This window comes from Oryctolagus cuniculus, chromosome 12 (genome assembly GCF_051225735.1).
Source record: "Oryctolagus cuniculus isolate XC-2025 breed Fujian yellow rabbit chromosome 12, ASM5122573v1, whole genome shotgun sequence".
NCBI lineage: Eukaryota > Metazoa > Chordata > Mammalia > Lagomorpha > Leporidae > Oryctolagus > Oryctolagus cuniculus.
Genome location: NC_142878.1, coordinates 1,309,890 through 1,328,303, shown reverse-complemented (window position 1 = coordinate 1,328,303; position 18,414 = coordinate 1,309,890). Strand labels below are relative to the sequence as shown.

Sequence of the window (18,414 nt, the reverse complement as noted above, 5' to 3'; positions counted from 1 at the left end):
GCTCGGCAGGTGTCTGGAACCACCCGTGTCCCCAGGCCCACCCACTCCGCACAAGCACTCTCCTGTGGGACATCGAGGACATTGAGATGCTCACCACTGCCCTGGGTCCTTGTGGGCCCCGCCTTCCCCAGGGGGTCTCAGATCCTCCAGGATGGGCCCATGTCTTTTCTCCTCCCCTTTGCTGGCCAGCTCGACTCGGCTGCACGCCCCGTGCCAGACGCTGTGCTCACGGTGCAGAGTGAAGCCACTTCAGGGTGACAGGTGCACAAGTCACCCCTCGGGTTGGGACCATGCTCCCTCCTCCCCAGCTTCCACAGCAGGGTCTTGTACGTGATGGGAGCTGACCCAACGTTGCTGACGGAGGACTGGACAGAACACCCTAACCATCTGAGGGTGAGGCCCTGGCCCAGCTGCAGCAGTCACACACAAGTGCATGCGGTCTGAGGGCGCTACCGACTGTCCCTGCTGGAAAGCTCTCGCGGGCGAGCTCCGAGCCTGCCAAGGCTCAGCCGCGAGCAGGCTGCGCAGGAAGCCCCAAGGAGACGGCCAGGAGACGGCCGAGCGGCCCCGTCTCCCTTCCTGCCAGTTTATCTGAACACTCACATGAATCTCCCTTTGGGAACAATTTATCTCCTCTCTGCTCCAAGCTCTGAATTTTCTTTCTTCATTTTAATTTCCACTTTCCATCTGAATTATTGTAATTGGAATACTATGCTTTTATCTCACCTTATTCAACAACTTTAATTATATCCAGGCATAAAAGCTGTGCATTCCCTTGAATGTCGCTGCTCGGTTCGGGGCCTCTCTGTCTTTTATCCTCATCAAATGGAGCGGGGAAATGGACGGGAAATCACGACTTCACGTGCGAAAGGAAAGCCAAGCACAGACGAGTGACGTCTGTCTGTCCACGTGGAGCCACAGACACCCCCGCAGCGGGGTTGGTGACCTGATGGCCGCTGCTGTCCCCGCCTGTGGTCACGCACACTCATGCCCTCCCCCTGCCCGGCTCTGCCTCTGCAGGCCGTGTGTGCTGTCTCTCACGCAGTCTTCCCGGGAACTTACCTGGGGGCCGTCTTTCCCCGTGACGGGGATGAGGGCTCGGGGCGTGCGAGCTGATGCCGCCTGGATCGGTGGTTGTGGTGGCCAGGGACACGGGTCCCGGGGAGCGGCCCCCACGGTGCTGTGTTTGCGGTCGATTTGCGGCGGGGAGACTGCGAGGCGGCGCTGAGCTGCTGGCTGTTCTGACCGTGTCCGGAGCTCGTGCACAGCTGTTGATGGGCACCACCGTGGTGCCCAGCCGGGTGACAAGTATGCTTGGTTACAGCGTCGGCTCACGTTCCGGCTCGGGCCTCTTCCTTCATCAAAGGCAGGAGTGAAAACCTCTCGTAGGCAAGCGATGATCTGCAGGCCACGCGCGAGAGGCCTGAGTGTGACTGTGTCCTTCCTCTTGCCTATAAAACCCGCTGGCGCCACCCCATGACCACTGCAGGACAGCGAGGACACGGGGGCACCACGGGTGTGGGGGGCGGGGACACCACGGGTGTGGGGGCAGGGCCGCTCCCACTCCCTGTTGGAAGCAGTTCTCATTGGTGACTCACGTCATTCACTTGCCAGGGACCCCCATGGGGACCCCAGGGAGGCTCACAATGGATGGCCCACCAGTCTGCACAGGCGTGGCCATGCTCTGTCGGTGGGTTAAGATGTGGCCACACCTACAGATTAACAGCCACAGTTCACGCCCCCCACTGTCACCCCTCACCCTCACCATGCTGTCCCCCTCCTCCTCTTCCATGACCCCCGGGAACTTAGGCCACAGCTAGGTCTGTCTGATGGGTCACGTCTCCTGCACCCGTCCTCAGGGATCTCAGGTGAGGCTCTGGGTACTGTGTCTGTGACCCATGGGCCTTGTGGGGACAGCTCCTTCCCTCTTCTTCCCCCATGGCACAGAACTGGAAGGAAAAATTCAAAATGACCCAGCGCTATAGCGCGTCCTGCTGCTAGTCAGCACAGCGGGCCTAGGAGGCCTCAGAGTTGACGGACAGAGCTAAGATCAAAGGAAACAGCGCAAGGCCAGGGGCTGGAGACGGAGGAGGGAGGCCACCTGCTGCGTCCAAGCCTGGGCTTGTGCAGGTCCTGGCGCCGACCCAGAGAGCCTCCTGGCTCCTGGACGGAAGCCCAGGACTTCCAGGGCACGCGATCTGCCAGGGCCGGTGAGTCCTAGCCTTCCAACGACTTTGTTTTATGAGTTCATGAAATTTAGAGCCCTGTGTGTCAACACAGGCCCCGGGCTAGAGTCTGACCATTCTGCAGCCCTAACGCGAACTGTGGTGAACTCAGCGAGCTCACACGAGGCTCTGCCCGTTTGAGTCTGGAAGCGCGGCACGGCGCTTGCTCAAGCCCGGGCCAGCTGTTGAGCCGTCTCTGACGCACACTCCCCTGGACAGTCGTGCTCCAGGAAGCCTCAACAAGCCCGGAGGATCGGGCAGGGCTGTGGTCCGTCTCGGTGCACGGCTGATTTTTTCCATAAAATCCCCGGGCAGGTTCAGCACGGAGGGGAAGGACAGGTCCGAGATCCGGTCCACTCCATCAGCCCTGCTGTTCTACCCATCCCTGGCCTTCCACTGGTTACTAAGGAAACCTTGCGGGTAACCGGTGAGTGAGCCTGGGCTGCAGGATGGACGTGGAGGGGCCGTGCGCACCGCAGCCCATCACAGGGCATCTGGCAGAGACGCCGCAGGGGTCAGGGATTGATTGGTCCTCGGCGTGAACGCATTAGCCTCCATTTGAGGGGGTCGATCAGGGTGGGGGAAGCCCAGCCCAGGTGCTCTCTTCTCTGCCACCCCTCACACCCCACAGGTGGCCTGGCTGCGGCAACTCAGCCTTAGCAGCTCTGTGGGGCGCCTGTCACGCTGGGGGTGCAGGTGCTCAGAGCTGCTCCACACCTGTTAACCCCCGCGCCCCCGTCACCCTGGCTCCACGCCCACCGGGGCTTTGTTAAGCTTCTGAGGATGTCTTCAGGGACAAGGTCACATCGCTGCACCTCCACTGCCCAGAGCTGCCGGACGTGTCCACCAAGGGGCAAGTAGGCTCAGGTCTGGTGCCCAGGGAATGCCGGTGAGGGAAGAGGGACCCAGGATGCGGGTCGGCCCAGCCAGCCTCTCCCCGTCTTTTGTCTTTATCAAATATTTGAATTAAATTGCCTAATTTAAATCTAATGATGTATAAAAATTAACTTAAATTTAATTTTACTTACAAACTAAAACCATGTATTCCATAAAACAATATTAATTCAATTTTATTACATTTTCAGGCTCACATGCATTTTTTAACACTGATTTTATTTATTTGAAAAGCAGAGTGACAGAGAGAGAGGGAGAGACGTACAGAAAGAGAGTAAGGTCTTCGATCCTCTATCCACTCCCCAAATGACAGCAATGGCCAGGGCTGGACGGGGCCAAAGCCAACAGCGAGAGGTTCATCTGGGTCTCCCGTGTGGGAGCAGGGGCCCAACGACTTGGGCCATCATTTGCTGCTTCTCGCAGACCCATTAGCAGAGAGCTGGATCAGAAGTGGAGCAGCCTGGACACGAACCGGTGCCCATGGGGGATGCCCGCATCCTAGACGGTGGCTTTACCAGCTATGCCACAGTCCGTACAGCTTTGGACACACGTCCCGTGCTCTGCTGTCCCCGTAGTGGCCCACCACCCCAGCGCTGCTTCCGGCCTGCGGCCAGCAGCCGGGTGTGAGTCAGGGACGAGAGGAAGCCGGACTTGAGAAGCAAATCAAATCACGCCGCCTTATCGTTATGTGAACTTTCAGTTTGTATCAAGGAGGTTGATTTTCTCTTTCTTTGTAATTGTGTTTATTTTATAGTTCTCATTTGTGATATTTCAGCCTATCCAGATCTATTTAAATTTTATTTATTCGATCAATACGGTTCTCCTTCCTGCTCTTTCTTTGAGAACTGAAAGCCCTCCTCTAGGTTTGGGATGACACAATGCTTGGATCTACGTCTCATTCCTGGCTATCATCCAGTGTTTTGGCATGCGACCCTTTAATTAAAAATCATTTTGTATCTGTGCTAGGATTTTCCCTCAAAATCACTGCTACTTTTGCTTTAACTTCAGTTAGAGGTTTCCTGGCGACCCACAGGTGCCTGTGTTTCGAGCAAACTTCCCATCCCAAGGTCTTGCGTGTGTGCTTGGGCTCCTCCGCTGCCCTCTGACCTGTGCTGTGTCAACATCAGACGTTCAGCTGCTGTAGGTGCATCTCATCAAGTCTCCTCTAGGGGACCCCCTTGCTTAGTTTTTAGCTTTTGTTCTGGGACACGCTTGCTGTGTGTCCCTCTGAAGTGGCGTTCGTTTGCCAAATCTGGAAGCCCGGGTTGTTTTGGTTTCCACTGCTTTCATGGGCTGATCCGAGGAGAACTGATCCGTACGGTCCTGGGTGGGTTTCCCAGAATCCAGTGTAATTCTTCATTTGTTTGGATTTTCCTTGTTACCTCTTGGTGAAGTCCTGGATGTATCATATAGCCCTTGGATATTTATTGCTAATTTCCATTCTCAGATAGTTTATAGCTGTATTGCTATTCCAAATGGAATTTTTATTATACTTAATAATTTATTTTGCTAGTTTATTGAAAGAAAATTGATTTTTATATATTTAATTTGTGCCCTTGTCTGCTCACTCGATTCTTGGCTTCTATCTAATAGATTTTTGTGTTTTCGCTGATCCCCTTGGTTTGGTTCAGTACATAAACAGCCTTCAGATAATGATAATGTAATTCCTTCCCTTCTAATACGCATGACTCATGTTTCCTTATCTTATTGAGTTAACTGGAACTTTGCAAATGATAGTAGATAAGAGTGGCGAGAGGAGGCCAGTTTGGCCATAGCTTCAATGTTACTGTTGAGAACACATGTGATGTTAACTGTTGGTTCCACGTAAGCTCTTGTTCATAATAAATACTTGCAAACTGTGCGACGGGCCGCATACTGACCTGAATATTTCCACGCACTGAGATGCCACAGCTGCCAAATGTTATTATGGTCATGTGGGCTGTGTTATTTCCATTGTGCCACAGAGAAAGCAGAGTGGACAAATGGATTCCTAAGACCACGCAGTGAGAGGCCGCACTGGGCCTGCTGTCCTCCCAGGGCTCACGAGTGGGCTCATGTACATGCTTCTGTCAGCAATGGGCGCGCACCCAGAGGTCCCCCCTCTTCATCTCCTGGTGTCTTCATATCTGTACTCGTAGATTTCCTGAGCACGCCATCCCCCTGCCAGCCTAAGAGAAAACACTTTTAGATCACACCCTATAGTTCTTTTTCACATATTGCTATTGTTGAACATAAACAAGAGTGTTGAAAGTAGACAGCCTTGTCTTATTCCAGATCCTAAGGGAACCACCTTAAGGTTCCCCAAATTCTGCATGGATTGGCTGCAGGTTTGTCATATATGGGCGAGTCCTATGTCTTAGCCTTCTGTCCTGACTTGTTGATAGCTGTTATCAAGGAGGGAGGTGGGACCTTATCAAATGTGTTCATCACATCTGTGGCTAGGCCTCTCATCACCTTCATCCTGGTGATGGGAGTTATCACGTTTATTGTTTGGGGAGCATTGAACCATCCTTGCCTCACTTGTTCCTGGTGTGTGGTCTTGATCTTTTGTTGGATTTTGTTTGCTAGTATTTTGTTGAGGATTTTTCATCTATGTTCATGAAGAATATCTTTCGGTGTTCTATCATTCTCTGGTTTTGGTATCAGGGTGATACTGGCCTTGTGAAAAAGGTGTGGCAGGGTTCTATGCTTTTTGGCTTTTAGGAACAGTTTGAGAATTACCAGAGTTAGTTCTTTAAATGTTTTGTAGAACTCAGTTGTAAATCCATTAGGTACTTGTATTTTCTTTGGTGGGATATTTTTAATCCCTGATTTAATTCTATTATTTATTATTGGTCTGTTTAAATTATCTATACCTTCTTTTCCTCAAAAATTATCTTTTATTTGAGAGGCAGAGAGAGAGAATCCTGATATCTCCCGACCCTTGGCTCATTAGCTAAGTGGCCACCATGGTCAGGACAGGTCTAGCCCTGTCTCCAGGGGACAAAGCACTTGGGCCATCCTCTTCCCAGGTGCACTAGCAGGAAGGTGATCACCCAGGACTCAAACGAGTGCTTCCATGTGGGCTACCAGGTCACAGGAACAGCTTAGCGCACTGAGCCACACCACCAGCCCCAGTGTGATCTTCTTGGTTTAATCTGGGTAAGTGGCGCGTGTGCAGTTTCTCAGGTGTGTTAGTGAACCGTTGTCATGTTAACTTCTTCTGAGCCTTTTGATTCTGGTGATTTCAGTTGAGTTTTTCCATCTGTAATTTGTTTATTTTATTTTTTATCTTCTTTGTTAGTGTGGTTAAAGGTTTGGCTATTTTGCTTATGTTTCAAAAAGAGTTTCTTTTTTTTTTGGTCTTTTTTTGTTAATTTTGTTTTTATTTATTCTCTGAGCCTTATTTCTTCCTGCTGATTTGTTGGTTCTTGTTGTCCCAAGTTCTTCAGGTTCTTTTGATTCTTTATTTAAAATCTTTCTTTTTTTTTTAATATAGCTTATTGCTATAGAATTCTCTCTTAACTGTGCCTTTGTTGTATCCCACAGAGTGACGTGTTGTATTTTCATTTTCATTTGTTTGAAGAATGCTTTGTTTCCTTTTACTTTCTCCACTGATCTATTGGCTGTTTAGGACCATGCTCACTTTCTGTGTGGCTGTGAAATTTCTGTCGTCCTGGCTGTCGGTTTCTGGTTTTGTTCTGCTGCGATCTGAGAAGATGCAGAATCTTGATCTTCTGTAACTTGCTGTGTACTAGTAGATGGTTTGTCCCGGGGATGCTGCCTGTGCTGGTGAGAGGAAGTGCGTTCTGAGGCGGTAGGGTGAGCCATCTGTAAACGTCTGTTAGGTCATTTTACCGACACACGGTGCGACGCTGATGTGTCCCTGTTGGTGCACTGATGGAGTGACAGTGGGGTGTCGAGCGTCTGTCTCTCCCTTTATATCTAATAACATTTACTTTACGTATTTGGGTGCCCTGGTATAGGATGCATATGTGTTTATAATTATTGCATTTTCTTTTTTAAAACAGATTTACTTATTTGAAAGACAGAAGGGGTGGAGGGAGGGACAGATGGAGGGAGAAAGCTTCCATCTGCTGGTTCGCTTCCTGCATTCCTGCAGCAGTCAACTCCGTGCAGGAGCCTGCAACTCCCTCTGGAGCTGCACTGTGGTGCCGGACGCAAGCCCCTGGGTCGGAACCCACTGCCCCTCCCGGGCACATCTCCAGGAAGCTGGATCAGCAGCAGTCGCTGTTTGTCCTTTGTGTCCAGTGGTGTCTGGTGGGACGCGCTCTGGCTCCCTCCTCTGTCTTCTGTGTTCTGCGCACGTGTCTTCATGACCGCTGTTGTGACCTCCACTTCTGGTGTGGCGCTCCCGGCAAGATCTCTCCATATCCGCACGCTGTTCTCTCTGGTCCCCTTAGTGCTGCTCGTCTGGACAAGACCAGTTCCTCTGCACTGTGCAGGACACCTCTGCTGGATACGCTGTTCTTGCTGCCTGCTCTGTTTCCTTGGAGACTTGACTGTACCACGCCACCGTCTTGTGTCTGGCGTGGTTTCTGTTGAGGAGTTGCTGTTGGCCTAACGCATTTTCCTCATCTGTAGCAGTTTCCCTCAGAGTCTCTCCCTGTCTAACTCCTGACAGTCCGACTGTGACGTGACTTGGAGAGGGTCTTCGGCTGGGTCTGGCCGGGTCCTCTGAGCTCCCTGTGTCTGGGTGTCCTTGTCTCTTCCAAGGCTCAGGAGTTCTCCAGCCATTGTTGCACTCGGGCGCTCAGAGCCTGTTCCTCCTCCTCTGCTTCAGGTGTCTTCATGGTGCAGATATGTGTCACTTGCTGCTGTCACACGTGTCTCATAGGCATTCTTCACTCATTCATGTTATCTTCTTCTTGTCTAGTTGGGGTATTTAAAAAAAACTTGCCCTATAACTCAGAAATTCTTCTGCTTCATCTATTCCTTGTTGAAGCTCTCTACTGCATTTTTTATTTCATGGATTGAAATTCTCAGCTCCAACATTTCTGAGTGACTCTTTTTAATGGTTTCTGTCTCTGCTGAATGTCTCATTTCTGTCCTGCGTTATCTTCCCCACTTCATTGAATTGCCCATCTGTATTCTCTGGTGTCTTACTGGGTTTCTTTGGAAACACGTTTGGATTATTTTGCAGGCATTCCTCAGATTTCCCCCAGAGCAGGGCATATTCGGGGGGACTGTTGCGTTCCTCGGGGGAGTTCCTGCCCGCTGCTTCCCGTTTCCCGTATCTCTACTCCGGCATCTGTCTAGCTGGGGAAACATTTGCTGCTGCTTTTCGGAGTAGCGTCCATCGGAAGTCTTCTGCTGCTGTTAAGATGGGTGTGCGCGGTCAGCCAGGGAATCACTTTGCTGTGGTGTTGGTGAGCCCAGATTGAAGCCTCTGTGATTAGCACCAGCAGCGCCGGTGAGGCTGCGGTGCCGTGTGCAGCCGTTCATGGAGGCGGTGGTGTTTGTGACTTTGCAGTGGTGTGGGCTTCCTCAGACCCCATAGAGTTGAGTGTCAGTTACACTGGGTTTTTGTGGCTGTGGCCATATTTCCGGTGCTGTGAGACACACGTAGTCCTGTGTGAGTGATGCCAGGGCCTCTGTCAGTGAAGGCTGTGGCTCTTTGTCACCAGTGCCTACTGTCACACAGCTCAACAAGGCTTAAGGGTGATGTGTTGGAGTACGGGGAAGAAGGGACACACGACACAGTCTGTCTTCCCAGTGAAAACACTAGGACTTCACCACTCTGCATAGCCATCTATACAGTTATATTCATTAATCCGCAGACCGTAACACACATCTAGCGTCAAAGCGTCTCAAAGGCAATCCAGCTATACTAATATAAGTACGGCAATGCATATGGCATTGTTCGTAATCGTAGGGTCCAGGCACAGTCCTCCACATTGAACATGGCTAATATCATAAATGCTGCATTCTCAAGGTTCCTATCATGGTCACGAAAGGTCAAAGTCCAGAGTCCAAAGTCTCCCTTACTGCTGGGAGAGACGGATCTCAGGGCAGTCACTTACAGGCAGGAAGTCGTGGGATGGCTGCCACTCTGGGCAGTAGGCTCAACGTTCTCAGGCGGACAGCAAGGAGAGGAGTCGGAGAGGTCCCCTGCTGAGAGGTCTGGTCCTGCTCTGATGTTGGGTCTGGCAGCAGGCTGATAAGAGGCGTGGGCTCTGACGGAGTTTGGTCCCACAGCTGCCTTGTGCCGCTACAGAGTAGCGAGCTGGCTCTTCAGCTCCAAGTGCATGGAGATCCAGATGTTCACACGCACTGGGCCATGATCCCCGGGAGGATGGGGAGCGGTAAAGAGTTCTCCTTTTATCCCTGTCACTCCGGGGGAAAAGGCCCCTGGTGGGGGTCTGGGTGTCAATCAGTCGCCTTCTTTCTCTGAATTTCCCGGGGAGCCCCCGATCTGCTGTGTAGGACAGGACATATGAGCTGTGGCCCTTGGGTGCTGCCACTCACCGTGCCAGTGCTGAGGGGACTTGAGGTTTTCATCCTTAGCACTCGCGTTACCAGACTGTGCAGAGGCGTCTGTCCAGTCTGATGAGGAAGTGTTGTTCTTGGCAGACACTGAACTTAGCATAAGTGATGTCATCAGCTTCCAGCTTAGCATAAGTGATGTCACCAGCTCCCAGCTTAGCATGAGTGATGTCATCAGCTCCCAGCTTAGCATAAGTGATGTCACCAGCTCCCAGCTTAGCATAAGTGGTGTCACCAGCTCCTAGCTTAGCATGAGTGATCCACTCTTATTTTAGTTTATTTGTGGTTGGCGGTGCTCTGTAACTCGTTTGGGACTGCCATGAATTTCTCCATGGTCCACCTCGTATTGGTTGTTGAGTAAGCAGTGATCTGTGACTTGTTTTGGGGACTCCTGTGGGATTCCCCACACTCTGGAACCACAGTATGTGGATAGGACCTTCCCCAGTCCTGATGGATAGGCTGAAGTGACACTGGGGCTTACAGCTCCAACAGTCACGGTTCTACAGCCGGTGACATCGAGGGACCTTACACAGTCTCACGGCTGAGCGCAGGTTTTCCTGGGGATTGTGCGCTGGACGCCAGGGGTCTGGGGCAGAGGAAAGCAGGTAGGGCCTCACCCAGGCCCCTAGGCAAGGGTGTGTCCTCTGGGGATCCTAGCACCAGCAGTCTAGGAGCTGCAGGACACAGAAAGTGCCTCTCCCAGGCCCCCTAGGGCGTGCGAGGGCGAGGGCGATGGGGGGTGGGGCCTCCTGGGTCCCTGAGGAGTGCGGGGTGGGGCCTCCCTGGTTCCTGAGGAGTGCGGGGTGGGGCCTCCTGGGTCCCTGAGGAGTGCGGGGGTGGGGCCTCCTGGGTCCTGAGGAGTGCGGGGTGGGGCCTCCTGGGTCCCTGAGGAGTGCCGGGGTGGGGCCTCCTGGGTTCCTGAGGAGTGCGGGGTGGGGCCTCCTGGGTCCCTGAGGAGTGCCGGGTGGGGCCTTCCTCAGGCCCACTGCAGCCGCATTGGGCTGCTCTGGACTTCCCTAGATTGCGCAGCGAGAGCCAGCGTGACCACGGGGCTTGCACAGCAAACCCACAGCTGCAGGATGCCAAGGGGCCGGCTCCAGCTCTGGGGGCTTCTGGCAGCCCACTGGCCCCTCGGACGTTTGGATCCGGGCCGTGGGGCTGTGGGCAATGTGGATTCCTCTGTTGGAGCAGAGCAGCCAAGCTTTCAGCCCGGATGTAGAGCCCGTGTGGTTGGAGTTCTCCTGGCGGAGTGATGGGCTCACTGAGCTTTCCTGCACAGCCTTTCCTGGCACAGTGCTGCCCCCCCCACCCCCACCCCCACCCCCGCCCCCACCCCCACCCCCGCCCCGCGGCAGGAGCAGACGCTTCGGGCAGCTGTGGTGCGTCCACACTGGCCTCCCGCGCCACTGCTGGGAGGGGCTCCGTCCCCGTTCCCGGGGCTCTCTCCCCATCAGCCTGGAGACGTGGTCCTTCCTGGGTTGTCTGGTTCTTCTCTGTGCGCAGCAGGTGCAGGGCCTCGGAGGCAGCCATCTTGGATCCTGGGGACATTTCCTGGAGTTGTCTTCCATGTAAAGGATTGTGTTTCCTGTGTGGAACAGGCTGTTGGGCTTCTCTGTTTTGTTTTAATTGGAAATTTCATTTTCCACCTGCATAGGGCAGTTTCTGCTAATCTCTGAGTATTTCCTCTTCACGCTGTTTGCTCTAACGTCAGCAGTGCAGAATACTGTTTCTTTCCGAGAAACGGAAACAAGACGTTTCCCAGACTGTTCTCCAGTGCACAGCGGACTTCCGGCTGGCACCTTCAGAGCCGCCCGCCCTTTAACACTAACATTTCCGTGGGTTTAGGATCTCCCCTGACTGGCTTGGCCGTGCTTTTTGGCAGGAGCATCAGTTCTCGTTCCTAAGTGTGATGCTTCCCCCAAGCAGGTCTGGGATCCCAGCTCAGATGTGCTGGGCGCGGGTTCCCAGAGTCTCCCGCGAACTTGTGGCCTCTCGGGCTCCTGATTGGGAATCTGGGGAGGAAATGATGTTCCAGCCTGGAGAAAGAGGATTAAAATCAAATTCAAAGCAACGAATTCACAATTTTAAAAAAATCAGAAAACAGTTGAGCAAACCAACCTGCGTGATCCACGTTCAACAGGCAAAACCTCACTGCCCAATGTTCCCCACAGTGACTGCACGCGCAGGGATAATGAGGTCGAACAACGCACGGCAACTGTGTTTATGAGTGTTTCAGAAAGTTTCCTTAGATGAATAAATTAATGAGAAGACCCAAGACAGCTGGAGAAGAAATCATGAAAAGGGAACGTGGCTAGAATAATCTTCAGAATCTGTTACAATGAAAGAAACAGAAAACACGAACGGCAAAGGGCACCGAAGCATCGTGAGGGCGGGGAGCGCACGTTGAACGCACGGTTCCCTGAGGCCGAGCCTCTGCACGGAGAGCAGGGGCTGTGTCGTGTGCGAAAGGATAAGGAATGACATTTCCCCAGAATGTCTGAAACCGGCCAATGATGGTGTCGGCATATTGCAGTAAAACAGGTGAAAATACATTTAAATCCACTTCCCAATACCAAAGACGAGAAGAGAATCTTGCAGACAGGAGGGCTCCGCCACGCGCACGTTGGCTGTTCTAGCTTTGTAGACGTGGGCAGGCAGCGCTGGTGTGGGAACGCTTTTCCAAGGTGGGAGTTCCTTTGACAAGCGTGCAGGGCCTTCGCCTGTGTTTTGCATTTTATTGACAAACTGGAGCGCGGAGTCGGCAAGTAGGGAGTGGCGTGGTGGGAGTCGCCCCTTCCACCCAGTGCAGAGCCGGGCCATCCATCACCTCATGACATGCCTGCCTCTCGCTTCTCCGCTTACTGATGGTCGCTGTAATTATCATGTTAATGGCTTCATTAGGTCCTAGCACACTTATCCATTGTGATTCCCTTAGTCATCCCTTCCTTGTTCTTTATTTCCCTCACATTGTGATGGTTACTGTAACACCGACCTACTTCGCATTTTCTGCACGGAGTTTCCCTCTGTTGGCATCAGCTCTTCGGGAGGGGAGGGGTCCCTACGGTGTCATCACCACGTCAGGTGTTGCTGACTGACTTCCCAAGAGGTGAGAATCCACCCACAGCTCCTCCAGATGCGGTGATGTCTACCAACTTTTAGCATACAGCTTGGCAATCAATATTAAACATTGGATTGTGCGTCTACCAGTTTGCTGGACTGGAAGTGCATTTAATTTAAATAACGAAGTTGAACACGTATCCACCTTTGTCTATTTCTTAGAACTGTTTTCCTCATCAAACATCAGCTCTTAAACTCATGTTTTTGGATGCTATGCTTGTCTGCCAGTCTGTAGCACCCACTCTTGTTTTGGGCGGGTTATTAAGGACAGCCTGCGGACCTGTGGAGGGCTGGGCCGGCGGCGCGTTCCTCTGAGCGCGATGCATGGATGGGGCTCTGCAGGTCCCGGAATCAGAGGAAGGGTGTGACTGGCTGCGTGGCGCATCTCTCCCCGGCCTCTTAGAGAGGCTGAGAAGTCCGGGAGCTCAGGGCAGACGAGGGAGGAGCTGGCGGGCTCTGACCGCGAGGGCAGTGCAGTGTAGGAAAAGCAGGCTGGGGACGCCCGCCCCACTTTCTCTCTCGTTCCTGAGTGACGATGGCCGCCGGGAAGTGCAGCAGCCGCCTCTCAAGCGTGGTGAGAAAACCAGAATGACAGGCGTGGTCCTGAGGTCCAGCTTGGGAAACAGGGACGCTGCCCCCCCCCCCCCCCCCGATTCCTTACACACACGTGCAAAGGGAACCTTACTTATGGAGTCACTCTAGTGAGTACTTTTGACATTAAAATTCCCAGTTAAGGTCCGAACTGGGGGCGAGGGGAGGGCATCTCCATGTCACTGACCCCCACCTTCAAACTAAGCCCAAACCACCCTTGTTGCTGGGCTCACTGCTGTGTGTGCACCAGGTGACCGGACAGTGGGCAGAATCTCTACGCCCTGGCCACCTGTTTCCCAGATCACGCCCAGAGGTTAGGGTGACTCTCCTGCAGGCAAATATGAAATCAAATTAAAAAAAAAAGCTCGTGCTCTATGGCCACGAGGGGCATAATTGAAAGGCGCTAAGGATCTGGCTGCGCAGAGCCGGCACACAGGTGTCTCTGTGCCCGCCCGGCGCTGTCCTTTCTCCAGGCCCCGTGTGAGGCCGGGCCCTGCCACAGCCGTGCGACCTGCACATGAGCAGGTGCTGCCTAGGCCTTGCCTGTGAGTGTTCACCTCCAGACCCGCAGCTGGGGATGAAGGGAGACAAACACACGTTTTCCATGCTGGGTGAGAGCGAGAAGGATGGAGTGGCAAAGAGAGACCAGTGGTGCAGGGCAGAATGGAGCGAGGGCTTTGCCCAGACCCCCGCAGCCAAGGCAGCGTTGCAAGGCATCGTCGAGGTCCCTGGGCCGGTCCTGTGGCGGCCGGGAACACACTCTCCTTTGCAGAGTGCAGCAGCTTGGGCAGCAGGAGGGCTTGTGCCGCTAGGGTTGTGTCCCCGAGAACTCCCCTTCTCTGGCTCTGCAGAGCACCTGCGGGGGGGGGGGGGGGGTCACCGACATGGAAGAGGAGGAGGCTATGACATCACTTCCTGTCTCCCAACCAAGCCCCCTTCCTCCATGGAGGACAAGCAGCCAGGAGCAGGGCAGGGGGAAGCAGACCTTCGAGCCGGCTCCTGGAAGGAGGCTTTGGGCTCCGGGGACCGCGGGCAGCAGCTGAGTGCTGAGCCGCTGTCCTCGCTCCTCCTGCTGGTGCCAGCGCAGGATCAGACGCCCCTCCAGCCACGTCTCCCTGCTTTAGAAAAACGAATGCGGCAAATCAGCTCCAAAATGGGAATAAACTGGAGACTTTCCACTTTGCTGTGTGCCTCAGGGGGTTTTGGGGGTAATTTTGCTTTTCCTCGGAGGCTGTGGACAACATATTCGCACACTCACTTTCCTGCCCTCTGTCTTCTTTTTTTAAAATTGCTTTTTAAAGTTTTTATTTAATGAATGCATTTTTTCATAGATACAACTTTAGGAACATAGTGGTTCTTTCCCCCACCCCACCCTCCCAGCCCACCCCCCAGCCCACCTCCTTCTCCCTCCCCCTCTCCCATCTCCTTCTTCATTATGGTTCATTTTTAGTTTGATTTTATATACAGAGGACCAACTCCATGCTAAGCATAGACTTCAACAGTTTGCCCCTACACACACACACAACATATAAAGTACAGTTTGGGAACAAGATTTGCAGTTGATTCTCATAGTACAGCTCATTAGGGACGGAGGTCCTACCTGGGGAGCAAGTGCACAGTGACTCCCGTTGTTCCTTTAACAATTGACTCTTACTTATGACATCAGCGATCACCGGAGGCTCTTGCCATGGCTGCCAAGGCTATGGAAACCTTTTGTGCCTGTAGACTCCGTCGGTATTTGGACATGGCCGTAAGCAAAGTGGGTGTTCTCTCCTCCCTTCCCTGCCCTCTGTCTTCGAGCACCACTATTTGGATGTGAGAACCTATTTTTTTAAAAATGGAAATGCAGTTATCTTTATTTGGGTGAAGTGTCTTATAAGCTGGAAGACATTGGTGCCACACTGACTTCCGTCACATGAGCCACCTTTATGAGGAGCAGAAAGATAACTTGAGCTGATAGCGGTCGGAATCACGAGAACTTGAAGCATTCCTTGTCCCCAGAGGCCTGGGTGTCGGGGAAGATCAGCTCGCTAAGCCCGGAGCACAAGGTCAGAACACAGGGGCCCTGGGGTTGAAGCCCATTTCCTCTAAGTCCGATCACCACCTGCCCCCTACCTGGCTGCTGGCAGAGGCCCTGGCCCGCGCACAGCAGCCTCTGTGGCCTGGGACGCTGAGTCAGTCACCGGAACTCAGCCGAGGAGCTGCTGCCCGGCCCCTACAGCTTCTGAGCGCCTGGATCTCCTTAGTCCGTGGTCAGGAATCACTGAGTTCAGGCTTTTACTTACTTAAAAAGTAACCTTTAAATTTTTTTTATTTTACTTATTTGAAAGGTAGACACAGACACAGACAGAGACAAAGAGACAGGAGGATCGCCCATCTGCTGGTCCCCTCCCCAAATGCCCACAACATCTGGGGCTGTGTCAAGTGGAAGCCAGGAGCTGGGAATTCCACCCGGTCCCTCACCTGGGCGGCGGGGCCCGAGTATCGGAGCCATCCCCTGTTGCCTCCCAGGGTACCCATCAGCAGAGGGCAGGGTCAGGAGCAGAGCCAGGACTGGAGTGCAGGCACGCTGCTGAGGGACGTGGGCGAGCCAGGTGGCATCTCCACTGCTGAGCCGGGCTCCGGCGCGAGCCGATGCTCTGCAAGGAGCTCAGCACAGCGTGCGACACGGGCGAAGGCTCAGCTCCCCATGTCCCCTGTCCTGATGTCCCCTGTCCCGATGTCCCCTGTCCCGATGTCCCCTGTCCCGGTGTCCCCTGTCCCGATGGCCCCTGTCCCGATGTCCCCTGTCCTGATGTCCCCTGTCCCGATGTCCTCTGTCCCGATGTCCCCTGTCCCGATGGCCCCTGTCCCGATGGCCCCTGTCCCGATGTCCTCTGTCCCGATGTCCCCTGTCCCGGTGTCCCCTGTCCTGATGGCCCCTGTCCCGATGTCCCCTGTCCCGATGGCCCCTGTCCCGATGTCCTCTGTCCTGATGTCCCCTGTCCCGATGTCCCCTGTCCCGATGGCCCCTGTCCCGATGTCCCCTGTCCCGATGTCCTCTGTCCCGATGTCCCCTGTCCCGATGTCCCCTGTCTCGATGTCCTCTGTCCCGATGGCCCCTGTCCCGATGTCCCCTGTCCCGATGTCCCCTGTCCCGATGGCCCCTGTCCCGATGTCCTCTGTCCCGATGTCCCCTGTCCCGGTGTCCCCTGTCCCGATGGCCCCTGTCCCGATGTCCCCTGTCCCGATGTCCCCTGTCCCGATGGCCCCTGTCCCGATGTCCCCTGTCCCGATGTCCCCTGTCCCGATGTCCCCTGTCCCAATGTCCCCTGTCTCGATGTCCTCTGTCCCGATGGCCCCTGTCCCGATGGCCCCTGTCCCGATGTCCTCTGTCCCGATGGCCCCTGTCCCGATGGCCCCTGTCCCGATGTCCTCTGTCCCGATGTCCCCTGTCCCGATGTCCTCTGTCCCGATGGCCCCTGTCCCGATGGCCCCTGTCCCGATGTCCCCTGTCGCGTGTGCGCTTCTCTCTGACACACAGGAGGGCTCAGTTCCCGATGTCCCCTGTCCCGATGTCCTCTGTCCCGATGTCCCCTGTCCCGATGTCCCCTGTCCCGATGGCCCCTGTCCCGATGTCCTCTGTCCTGATGTCCCCTGTCCCGATGTCCCCTGTCCCAATGGCCCCTGTCCCGATGTCCCCTGTCCCGATGTCCTCTGTCCCGATGGCCCCTGTCCCGATGGCCCCTGTCCCGATGTCCCGTCGCCTGTGCGCTTCTCTCTCTGACACGCAGGAGGGCTCATGCTGATGTCAGCTGTCGCGTGTGCGCTTCTCTCTGAAGGCAGGCTACACAGATGCCTCTTCACTGTTCACTTGTTTACGCATTTGTAGAAGAAGGATTTTCCCTATCGTGCTCCATTGGTTGATATTTATTTGAAAGTCAGAGTTACACTGAGAGAGAAGGAGAGGCAGAGAGAGAGAGAGAGAGAGAGAGAGAGAGAGAGAATGAGGTCCTCCATCCACTGGTTCACTCCCTGATCAGCTGCAACAGCTGGAGCTGGGCTGATCCAAAGCCAGAAGCCAGGAACTTCCTCCAGGTCTCCCATGTGGGTGCAGGGGCCCAGGCCCTTGGGCCATCTTCTACTGCCTTCCCAGGCCACAGCAGAGAGCCGGATCAGAAGCGGAGCAGCTGGGACTGGAACCGGCACTATTATGGGACACTGGCACTGCAGGCGGTGACCCCCATTGGTTGATAAATTTAGGGGAAAGGAAGGCTATCTCTTAGTAAGATTATGTATAAATTTCTGCTTCAGCTTCAAAACTCTTCACACGGTAGAGGAGCGTTGCTGCTTGGGCTGCCGTGGGGAGGAGCTTCTAGCTTCCTGTCCTTTCCCACCCCGCCAGCTCTGTTTCTGTGGGGAACCCCACAGACGGCCAGTCCACAGTGCACGACAAACCCACAGGGCAGTGACTGACCGCTGCTGTCGGTCCCGGTCCCCGTGGTGGGCGTGCGTCTCTGTTCCTGTGTGTCACCGGGGCTGCTCTGTGTACCGGCAGGGTCTGCAGTTTGGAACGAGCGAGCTGGAGGAGATGGGCGCCATGTTCTGCCTGGGCCTCCTCATCCTGGAGTTCAAGTCCACAAGCTGCCACCACCAGCTCCTGGCCAGAGCCGCAGCGGTGCTGAACACTGAGGACGGGGCGCTGGACTTCCACCTGCAGCGGTAAGATGCCCACAGGCGTGGGGCACATTGGGAGCTCTACGGCCCCCGTGCAGAGCGGCCATGTGAGGTCGGTGCGGTCGTGCCCACCGCCAAGCCGTGTGGGATGTCAGTCTCGCTGTGGACGGGAGGAGGAGGCCGCCAGCTGGCCCACGTGTGCTTGGCAGGAGACTTCCTGTAGGAGCCCTTGTATGTGTGTGGTGAACTCTCCTTCCCTGCGGTGGAGAGGGTGCGGCATAGGCACACGTGCACACCCACACGCCTCCACAATGCCTGTGGTGCTGTGTGTACACAGCTGGCAGTCTGGAGCCAGCGATGGTGTGTGTAGACAGCCAGCAGTCTGGAGCCAGCAGTGGGGTATACACTTCTGGCAGTCTGGAGATAGTGGTGTTACAGGTACACA

The 18,414-nt window shown here is 54.4% G+C and overlaps 1 protein-coding gene across 3 annotated transcripts in view; it reads left to right on the top strand.

Annotated features, from left to right (window-relative positions):
- AGBL1 (AGBL carboxypeptidase 1) overlaps positions 1 to 18,414 on the top strand; it is a 635,239-nt gene that overhangs the window by 443,407 nt on the left and 173,418 nt on the right. For all 3 annotated transcript variants that reach the window (XM_089311047.1, XM_089311048.1, XM_089311050.1), the window contains exon 23: positions 17,851 to 18,014. In XM_089311047.1, the coding sequence (XP_089167173.1) occupies positions 17,851 to 18,014 (164 nt within the window). The remainder of the gene's footprint in view (positions 1 to 17,850; positions 18,015 to 18,414) is intronic.